Source organism: Primulina huaijiensis, unplaced genomic scaffold, assembly GCF_012295235.1.
Source record: "Primulina huaijiensis isolate GDHJ02 unplaced genomic scaffold, ASM1229523v2 scaffold208320, whole genome shotgun sequence".
Lineage (NCBI taxonomy): Eukaryota > Viridiplantae > Streptophyta > Magnoliopsida > Lamiales > Gesneriaceae > Primulina > Primulina huaijiensis.
This window is the reverse complement of record NW_027355229.1, coordinates 573-11,833: the sequence shown is the minus strand read 5'-3', so window position 1 is coordinate 11,833 and position 11,261 is coordinate 573. Positions and strand designations below refer to the sequence as shown.

Here is an 11,261-nt window from a genome sequence, read left to right as displayed (position 1 = left end):
GTGTGATGATGTATGTAATGATGTATTTATTTTTGAATTATTTCTAAAAAAATTCTATAAATAGGTTTTCACAAATTGAGTAGAAATTTTTTTTTATAAAGTGTGTATTTTGATATATTTTATGAGTTTGAGATTTTTGCTTTTTATCATAATTTTTTATTTTTAACAGTAAAAAAATGACATTTTTAAGTGAATATCACAAAATATCATATGATCAGTGGAAAATATAGTGGAATTTATTTGCAGTAATAATATAGAGAGGCTTATAAAATTTTAATTTTCTCTCTCTATAACTGAACATCTTAATTATGGATAGTTGCATGATGAAGAATTCATTTAATTGAACACAAGCTGAATATTGATAGTATTGATGTTAGGTGCAAATGCAGCCATATAAACTACTGTAGTCTAAAACATGACTTCAACTCCTATTCCTAAAGAAAATGAGAGCAAAATCATGTCAAAAGCACCCTATTCCTCCGAATGGATGTAGTTCAGCAAGAATTGGCGGCACTGAGATGAAAGGGACAACTTGATGGAGTAAAACCAAAGCTCCCTCCATCTCGTGGCTTCAGATACCATACAATACAATTGCCTCGTATAAGCTCCAGCACAAAACAATTTAGACCTTCGAGTTACCATAAAATCTTTCACCTGTCATCTTTGGGAGGCATACATTTGCGTAAAACGAGCGAAGTCTAACGCTTCTGCTTCTGAGAAACAAAACGGATTCCTTGCTTCCCAAGTTCGAAATTCTTGGGCTTTCCATCATCAAGTGCTATGGAGACCGTTGATGTACCCTCTAAGACTTCTAACACTGTTCCCCTATGCCTGAAAGAAAAGAGAATGGGATAACTCAAGCATTGGATCTACACTAAAATCCCAGAAAGAGATGAAGCCTCTGATACATGGACAAAACATCAATTACTTGAAACTTGTACAGTGTGCACCAAACCATCTATTCGGTACCTGGCTCGGGATTGTGATCATAATTCATTTTTAACAATTGGTAATTTTTATGTTTGGTGTGGTGGTGGTGGGGTACTAATATAATAATCTTAAATTGTGTCGAATGTCTACAGCCACAAAATGAAAAGCTTAAAAATTTAACAAGTGCATCGGTCATTTCTTACCATTAAATTCCCAGGAAACATTATAGAATTCATTTTCTTTTACCTTGTATACCATATACACGTATGCGTACTGTTTTATGAAGAAGAAGAAACTCACCAGGAGTCATTGGACGGCTGATGAATCTCAACTCTTTTACCAGCAGCATCTTTTCCCAATTTCTGCAATACCCAGTTTGCATCAGTGAACTCCTTCATAGTGTTGTCTTCATGCCATTGTGACGTATCTTCGTCACCTGGTACTGGTCTACGCCGTTTTGACCTTTGACCACGCGTATAAGTTATCTCTTCCTTTCCAGGAAGAGGCAAAGGAGAGGGAGTTTGGATTACCATCTGTCCCACATGGACTCTCCAATCGGATCTCTCTTTTCGGCTTAATCCCTGATTCAAATTATCGGGAACATTTTGATTTCCTTTGTTTGAATTGTTCGGAATTTTAAACTTCAAAAAAGGCTTGTGATCATTCGCTGATGCCTCTGAATTTGATGGAATGCTACTATTGCCATCGTCCAAGTCCCCAGAAACAGTAGGCCTATCCTCTGCGTACTTCATTGAAGAATATTTGTTCCTCTGGCTAACTAGGACATCAGAACCACTCCTTGTAGATGCACCATCTTCAATGCTTCTTTTTCCCAGTACTGAATGTGAATTCTTTAGAGAAACAGGTTCATCCTCATGACTGAATTTGCCTCCAGTAAGTTTAGAGCTATCGTCGGAAGCTTTTGAATTGGTATTCTTGATCTTAATCAAGTTACCCTCTTTTTCTCGTAACTTGGAACCTTTCATTTGATCAGTGTGGCTAATATGTCCTGCATCTCACAAGACATAAATGTTTAATTTGCAAAAAAAAATGTAGACACGGTACTGCGAGATAAAAAGGATGAGAATAAACGAAGAAAGTGTAGAGGACAACATTTCTTAAACTAAAGAGTAGCACCTTTTTTATCCCCAGATTCAACTGCATTATCAGGACTGTTAATGTACTCATGATGTTTCTGTTGAATAATATCCTCGGTGCCCACTGTATTTATGAGAAACATGGCTTAGTAAATGAATGATCATAAAGTAAAAATCAATAGGTTAGAGACTAGCTAAATGGTTTATCCATTTGTGTATGGTTAATTCTCTCCCTATAATATCCTATTTTCTCAAACTATTAATGTTTATTTCCAAATGCCACTAACCAGAATAAAATTTCTCATCGGATTTTCAAATATATTTCAATAGTTTATCCGTGTTAAGTAATTGGAATAGCTATGAACCAATGGGTTTCGACATGTCAAATCCAAGACCAAGATTCTGTCTCCTGCATGTTGCACTGAACAACTCTTCACAGCAATATATAGAGGAATTTCCCATTCGTAAATCCACAATACTAAAGGTGGCAATACTTGGGCAATGAAAATACAGATTGCTCGCTAATATCCCCAATTTCCCTGTCATGTCCTCTCGAATGGCATGTTTATGGCAAACAAGTCAGCAAGATATAACACAAAGCTGAAGCGCAAATTATGCAAGGGCCTATATAGGCCAATACCATTTGATAGGGAAGCATCAATGTGATACCATCAAAGCTAACTATGGTGATTCGATGTACTCCAGTTATGAGAATAGCAACAATACACACTTCAAAAAAGTCCAAGTAAACTCCATATTTATTATCACTCTTAGCGATCATTTGCCCTATTAGAATTGTTAGGTTTTTAAATGTTGATAGCATTTATCTTGTTCGGAGGAAAGTCCATGTGTACTAAAAATATATTGTAACTTCAAATTTCAAGTCTTTCTATAATCAGTTTCTCCATTATGAGTTTCCCACCATTATCAAGCCCAATTCATTATACATGACAAATTGACAACTCTGAGATAAAACTCACATTTCAATTAAGTGGACATCATATACTGTTGAATTTCAATCATCAGCAGGGTTCTTTTCCGATAATTTCAAATTCCCAGAATTTTGACTGAAATTTTGATTTCATGTAATTCTGTTTAATTACGTTAATCCAAAGCAGAAATTGGACTTCTAAAACAAGTATTCGTCAGCTACATATTCTTACACACAGTAAATTTCCAATACCCAAAACAATCAGTAAATACTCCACATAATATCTATAGAATTCGCTTTCCTGCACTACCAAAGCTCGATCCCTAATATGTTAAATTCCACATAAATTGTATGTGCATGCAAAGTTTAACAATTCAAATTGAAAGAAAAGCAAAATAAACACACAAATATCTCATAGGACATACCGTATGGTGAAGTCAAAACTTCTTCCTTCTTAACATTTGAAACCTCCGATCCCGGAGGACTAGATGTATTTCTACTTCGTCCACCCAAATGTATAACAAGCTTGGGTCCTTGTGCAGTCTTACTCACATTACTATTGTTTCCAATTCCTTCCCTATCTCCGTGAGATTTGTTACTCTTTATTTTTATTGTTCTCAATGCCTTCTTTCTTTTGGCTTCTGTAACCTCATCAATGTATTTGTGATTAGGCACCGCTGCTTCGTTAACTGAACATATGCCTGCTGCCTTATCTCCAGCAGCCGGTTCACCAGAAAATTGCATTTCTTCATTGTAGTTATCACCAGTTCTGCGTCCAAACAATGGACCATCCTGGTGTCTCTCAAACCTCTGGGATGCATCAGTTCCAATAACGAAAAATGTTTCATTCCCCTTTTTCTTGCCATACTTCTTATTTGAAGATTTTTTTCCATGTTCTTTTTTCTTTCTTGGCGAACTATCACCTATCCCTTTAAGAGAAAACTTCAATGAACGGCAATTTTCATTTTTCAACACCACAGATCCACTGTCTTCATCATCTGAAAAGGGTGAAATGTCAAATATTTCTTCCTGAATTGGCAACCCAGCATCAGCCCTCGAGCTTGCTATCATATTCTTATCAGCTTCATCTCTTCGTCTCCAGAGCTCCTGAACAGCCTCCTCGAGATTCCTAATCTGGTAAGAGGAGAGACATTGAGGAAAACATCAGCAAAAGAGGGAGCATTTACATGTTGCGCATATATTGAAACCAATTATGCAAGAAAGCCCACCTGGGAGCATTCTCCACGACATGTAGGGCACACATATTGGAGATGTCCGTCAACCTGAAATTGCATGTACTTTGCATCGCTGGATGGAATAGCAGCCAACAAAAAGTTAAAACAATAAATCAAAAGCTAACTAATCTAATCAAAAGAGCAACCTATGATACAAAAATAGTCAGGTTCCATGTAGAACCAAAAACTTAAAGACCAGTAAAATTAAAAATAATCATCACTAGAAAAGCCATGGCCAATATCACAAGAGAAGTCATCCATTATTGTATTTGGAGACTTGTAAATAACACCACACAAGCGAAGCTTGCGAGGTCAATCTGGTAATTTAGGTCAACTACAAAAAGCCATGAAAGAGTAGGGTGATATAAGTGCACAACTTCGATCGCACATTCCAGCCAAAATCAAAGTTTGGAGTGTGAATAGAATGCCTAACAGAGACAGAGACGCAGGTCAAAGTAGGCTGAATGGTGGAACTAACTTGTTACTGCCAGGGACAAAAGGAAAGTGGAAAGTGCTCTTTGTCTCTTTTTTTAGGGGAAAGGGGGAAGAAATGAACAGAGAATTACAGTGCTCGCAAGGACTTTATTTATTCTCATCTTTTTTCACTTTTCACAGTTCAGTAGAAAAGTTTGTAGAATTACTGAGGATTATGAATAGTGAAAACTTAAGTTGTGTACGGGTGAGATATTATTTGGAGATGTGATACATCAGCCTGCTGAAATTACTTATATTACATTTATATACATAGATTTGCAGTGTGTAAATAAGATAAGGTTGCGAAAAAATATGGAGGATATCATAATTGGATTAACTTGATGAACAAAAACTAGAGAACCAACCTGATCCCATCACAGGGGCAGTGAACCCAGCGTTGACAGATATCACAGCAAACCATAGGTGTCGACTCAGAATCCCTATAAACCTTCAGTTTTTACAACAAACAAGTTATCAAGCTTTATAGCTTCAAATCAAGTTTAGTATATCACCAAGCTAGGCATGGATGTAACCTTTCCCAAGTACAATTTGACTAACAGAGTGAGCACATCAAATCAAAACAAATGGTCGGGGCACTAAGTCGTACCTTCAAACAAACAGGGCAATAATTACCCTTCACAAACAATCTTCCACAAGCATCACAACAAGTATACCCTAAGAACCACCTGCAATAACTCAGTCTTGTGATTGTGAGATAGTCGGATTTCGTTATCGTAAAAACAAATCTGCCCAGAAAAGGGGTTGACCCCACCCCACCCTCAAAAGTATTCATAGAGCATAAAGAAAATTGCCTTCCTGTCCTCCATAAGCCTATCACAACAACAGCTGCCGCATGCAATGCACACACTTATTATCTCCATTTCTCTAGATTAAATATTACATAAAAAATTCTCAACTTATAGAAACAAAGGTAAATCATGTATATAAACAACAAAATCAACTCCAGCGAATGTTCAAGATTTACCATCATTACGGAAAACCCCAATTAACCAAATAATAGACAAGCCACACCCACGGAAGTGGGCAAAATGGAGAGAGAATATATATAACTAGATCCAGCAAAAAGTAAGCCAGAAAGTTCTTATACATAGTATCTCCACCAAAACAGACAGAAAGTACTCAAGTGTTCTTTTTTCTTTTCTTTTCTTTTTTTGAATAAAGTATTCAAGTGCTTTACTTGATAAACTAGAAAGTCCTGTCGATAGTTGACCAAAAAGTTAACAAAATACTTATTTAATCAGCTGTCCCAAAGACAAGTTCCGTTTAACTTCGAGAATTAAAAATATAAACAAATATTCTAATTATGTTGTATAAGCGAATTCAACATTATTCTTCACAAACCTATCTTTCTTCCTCAATTAAATGAGTTCTCCAAATAGGAAGAGTAAAACATACAGAAAGAGACAGAAGGTTTTCTAATTAACACACACCCTATTCACCCTCTGTAACTACTTTCATAAGTTAAATCATGATGCGAGGCACAAATATTCATCATCTCTGTCAAGCACTAGCCTTGGTGCACTTTAAAGGCCTAAGGTGCATTTTAGAGGCACACACTTCACAGAATGGATTGTCAATTCAGGGTAAAATGCAACATAATAGCCCTTCATATTGTCTTGTATACTAATTAAACATAGTTTTGTTATTGTTCAATAATTTGCAATTACACACGTCTAGATATTATAATATTGTGCTTGAGCATGTCGCAAACCAATAAGGCATGAGCCTTACTTAAATATGACATGCGCCTCGGTTTATGCTTTGGACCTAGGTTACAAAGCATATGTGCCTGAGTGCTCAAAAACTGTAAGTGAAACAAGACACCAACTTTATTGGCAACAACGATATGAGAACCCAAATTTGAGCATAATAATAACCTAAAATTGAAGAACATTAGGAACTTGAAGCCTTCTCCGATACTCATTGTAATCAACACCCTCAACTTATCACATTTATACAGTCAAAAATAATAAAATAAAGCAAGGGAGATCATGCTAAAAAGGAACATACTGCTCGGTTCAAATTCAAATACCACAACTCACTTTTCAAGAAAACCAATACGTAATTCATGAAGAGTTTCAAAATTTGAAAGAAAAAAAAATTGTAATGTTTTTCATTATCCTAGAAAATAATTTTTTTCGTTATATCCATAAGCGATTAAGAAGCATATTGTTTTTTATATCCACAAACGATTCAGAAGCATATTTTTTTTATATCCATAAACAATTAAGATGCATAACTAATCCTGGAAAAACCACGACTGCGAAATGTATATAATGTTAATTTGTTTAAGATGGCAACTCCACTCTAGAAACACAAAAACCTTCCTTGCACAGATGCTAACTCAGAGAAACAATTTTTAAAATTCCAGATTACAAAATGAGTTGATTGTCCATGATACAAAGTCTGGTACTTGACAGGATAACTTGGAGAACCAAATAAAGACAGCAAAAGCTCCTAGGATATGAAGGACAAGGAGAAACTTCAAAATATAGCCGAAGACTGATACCTTACACTTAGCCCATTTCCTGGAACAGAAGAACCACAGCTATGACACTTTGTATGCTTTGGGCACAAATAAGGCCCATGGCCAACGTTCTGCATACTCAGAAGGAAAATACATGAGACACTAAAAAATTGGACATGAGTATGAGGATACAGAATTCACAACCCACCTTATGGGGAGGTTGTTGACAGTAACAATGGTATGCGCCATCACACCTTTTACAAAACATGAATTTATTTGGATCTCCAGTCCTTCGGCAAACCTAAGGAGGCCAATTATGAGAAGCGAAGACAATGTTTAAACCATGTTTCATCAACTTCGATAAATAATCAGAAATCAAATCGAGATCCTAATAAGCCATCCAATAGCACACATGAAGGAGAAGAAGGAATAAAAACAGCACCCTCTCTCATTTATCAAAATTTCATATCAATGCTTTAACCACAAAATAGGTGCATTTTTTTCATAGTTCAATTATTTAGGACCACAAAAAAATATGTCTAACTTATGGTTTCAAGGAAAATGATCCGGATATCAGTCTCGTCGTGTAACTCTTCCTAGTTCCTCCTTGTATTCTAATTGCAATCTCACGATATTAGCACATATAAGCTACTCATCGAGGCACCAAAACAATATATCTAAAGAAGCTATCTGCATGATATACTGAGTTATTGATTTCTGAAATAGAATTAAAATCTCCAAGAAAACAACTAATTGGCTCTACTCACTTTTAGCATTGAGTTCCCTTGAATATTATCATCAGCATAGTAGAATGCTTTCCCGTATTGATAAAGAACAAGTCTTAGTTATTAATTTTAGAAGTGTGATTCTATAGCAAAGAAAAGATATTTACCTCACATATCCGGCAAGAGGGGCAACTCCAAGAACTCCAGTGAAAAAGATCTGTAATCAAAACTTTCATGCAAAGGATACAAACGCATGTTTAGTAACTTTTTCGCAGTTACAAATGTTACCTCTATTTTGAGACCAAGATTTTATGCAGCTTCTGTGATACTTCTTGCCACAAGTTTTGCAAGATAGCATCTTTCTTGCCCTTTCACCTCCTTCATTTTCCCCATTAAAGCATAGCCGGCACATAACTTTGACATTCGATTGACCTTGCTCTTCTCCAGAGGCATGTTTCGTAGACGTCTGCTAAAAAAATCAGTCCACAAGCATCTCAACGGAACTTCTACCTTCGTGAATCAACATAATAAATGCATTCACAGAAAATCTTTACATAAATACCAAAAGGCATGTAATTTTATGAAGCAAGATGAAAAAGAAACAGACAATTATCAACTACTTTGCCGACTTTATAACATGATTAAGGATTCATGCTTCCGTATAGTGCATAAATAATAATTTCAAATCAAAGAGGAGCAAACAAACACATAATTCAGGAGCAGCTCTGCAAAAATACAAAGGAATGCAACCATATGAGAATAAAGACATTAACCGATTTTTTAATAGCCACACTCATTAAATTTGTGCAAGTATAAAGCAGGTTCTAACACATGGCAGGTCGAGATAATAACTCTGGCCAAGCCAATTCCGAAGACTGGAATCATACTGAGGAAAAAACAGATTGTTCATCACCATCATCTCCAGCAGGTTTTCGCTAATGTATAGCGAATTTCATAGAACATACAATTGAGTATCATAAAAGAAATCCTTGGGAGTGCTTACTCGTTTAACCTATAGATCATAAAGATCAGAAAACTCAATCTGTTGAAGTAGGATCCAAACACAAAAAAATCTAAGGTGTGGTCAGCCTTCAGCCTGGATTTGGAATTCTACAGGGTAAGCAATTGAACAAGTGTATAGCCTTCTTGTAAAAAGTTTTCTTCAATAGGGGAAGGAATCTTAACCTCTGCCATGAAAACACGATCTTAAAGCTATAAGTTTTCTGCAACAGACACCCCCAAACAACTGACAAAAGCCAGTGTCTTCATCCAGGTAAAATCTCCAAAATAAGCTCTTAATAAAAAATATACTGATAGTCCATATGAGATAAGAATCATAAGATCAGTACGTAAACCGACAGCTAATGATAATGATGACAGTAGCTACTACCACAATGAAATAACGACTTCCTCAGCCATGTGCAATAAAACCAGAACTTTCATGTAAGAATTACTTGCAAGGTTAGAAAACATTTCCTTGGTCGCATTAACTTAAGCCCCAGCATTGAAACACATACCAAGATGCTTTACAGTATCCACAATAACTCCCATATAACAATTTTTAATATAAAACATAAACTTCATCCAAGTAACTACCGAATCCAAAAATTCGGGTGGCATAATGTGCATATTGCGAACTTAAAATCCAATTCAAACTAAATTAACTGAAAAATCTAGCAATACAAACAAGTACTCATCACTCACCCCATAATTGAAACCAAAACTGCCTAAAGAGAGTAAACAATTTACACTCTACATATTCCATATAAATAAATGCACATTTTTTTCAGGAAAAATACCCACAAGAATAATGTCGGTCTTAGTTAAAAAAAATGAATTGCATAACTTGAAAACCCTCACCATCAAATCACCAGACTCAAACCTCCTCGCATAATCCTCTGCCACCAATGACGCAGCAGTAGCTTGTTTCTGCAGCGCCACCCTCTTCACCTGCGCTGAAGCTGCAGCCACCTCCTCCCCGCTGTCTCCGCCTCCAACACCCATCGCAGCGGGAAGCTGCGGCGGCTGAGTCGCCGGAACGGCGGAACCAACCACCTTGGGCACCATAACCTGAATCGTCGCATCCTCCCTGGCCTTAATCAGCCACGGATCCTTCAAGAACTGCTCAACCCCAGCAACCTCCTGCAAAAACTCGATCTTGCCCTTTTCGCTCTGCAGCCTCCGCGGAAACCCCAGCGCACAGAAGCATATCTTCCGACTGCAAACACAGTATCATTCAAACTCAAAAACCCACATCACAAAAACCCAAAAAAACACACTTTAGTGAATGTAAAACTATATAATTAGAAGAAATAAATAGTGGGCTGAGCCGTGGAATTAAGAGAATGGTACCATGTAATTGGGCAAGCAACATGAAATGCCATAAGAAAAATATGAAAATACGGGGAAAATTAATTGACCGTGTAGCGTTTATTTGTGCGGGGAGAAAAATTAAATATATTTTTTTTTAAAATTTAATTGGAAATTGGAAATGAAATGTTGAGGGGAAAGAGGGAAGGGGCGAGGGACAAGAGGTAAACGGAGATTTGGGAATTGCCTTGGAGGTCATTAATTATAGATCGGTCCCTCAAGTTTCAAGAAAATTTCTTGTTTGGCCTAATTTCCTATTAATTATTTATTATGACAAACAGATCACATTTAACATTTCTTCTTGAAATTTAACATATTATCTTATAAATTCTTGAAATTTAATTTTTTTTAAAAATCCTAAATCATAAAATATTTGACCAAGGATTCATATTTGAGTTCTACTAAATGTTGGGCAAATCTTTTCCACAGCCAGAATAAAAAAAAACTAGTAAAAATAAAGTTTGTACTAATATATATCCAAGGACCTCTATAGTTGAATACATATCTTGAAAAAACAAAAACAAAAAGCACCAAATTATGTAAAAATCATAAAAATTTGAATATATTAATTCAAGAGAAATAAATACTAAAATTGATCATTTGTTATGATCTCCTAAACTTGGATACACTAAAAACAAATAAAAAAGTTGAAATTGATTAAATGAATCGTCAACATAATCTTGTATTTATAAACATGTAGAACTTTATAGAAACATAAAAATATACAAATGAAGATGTTGAAATCTGGAATGAGAATATTATTGAACTAAAATTATGAAACTCTGCAGGGAGTTTGCAAGAGTTGTGTGATATGAATTGTGTCCCTTTTTACCGATTGATTTTCTTTTGTTCAGTTTATGTAGAGTTTCTTTCACTCTTATGCTCCCATGATCACTGGCCACGATCTCCTTTGTCGGCTCACTTTCCGTTTCATTCAAACTAATGGGCTTTTTCATGTATTGATTAAAAATATTTTTCTTAGCCTTGAGTTTTACAAATATTGGGCTAATT

General features: G+C 35.8%; 1 protein-coding gene across 3 annotated transcripts; it reads right to left on the bottom strand.

Moving 5' to 3' along the window:
- Positions 1-316: 316 nt before the first annotated feature.
- LOC140966960 (uncharacterized) lies at positions 317-10,429 on the bottom strand. 3 transcript variants are annotated; one of them, XM_073427281.1, is made up of 14 exons: positions 10,233-10,429; positions 9,741-10,098; positions 8,169-8,349; positions 8,048-8,097; positions 7,364-7,456; positions 7,198-7,286; positions 5,275-5,353; positions 5,033-5,115; positions 4,188-4,266; positions 3,384-4,092; positions 2,068-2,151; positions 1,231-1,939; positions 655-831; positions 317-569 (listed from the first exon to the last, which is right to left on the bottom strand). In XM_073427281.1, exons 1-13 carry the CDS (start codon positions 10,262-10,264, stop codon positions 699-701), a joined length of 2,679 nt encoding a protein of 892 aa, XP_073283382.1. In that variant the 5' UTR covers positions 10,265-10,429; the 3' UTR covers positions 317-569; positions 655-698. The 3 variants fall into 3 exon arrangements, with proteins under 3 accessions (XP_073283382.1, XP_073283381.1, XP_073283383.1); XM_073427280.1 differs by having other exon boundaries at positions 317-831; XM_073427282.1 differs by having other exon boundaries at positions 317-831; positions 8,169-8,346; positions 10,233-10,428.
- Between the last annotated feature and the right edge of the window lie 832 nt (positions 10,430-11,261).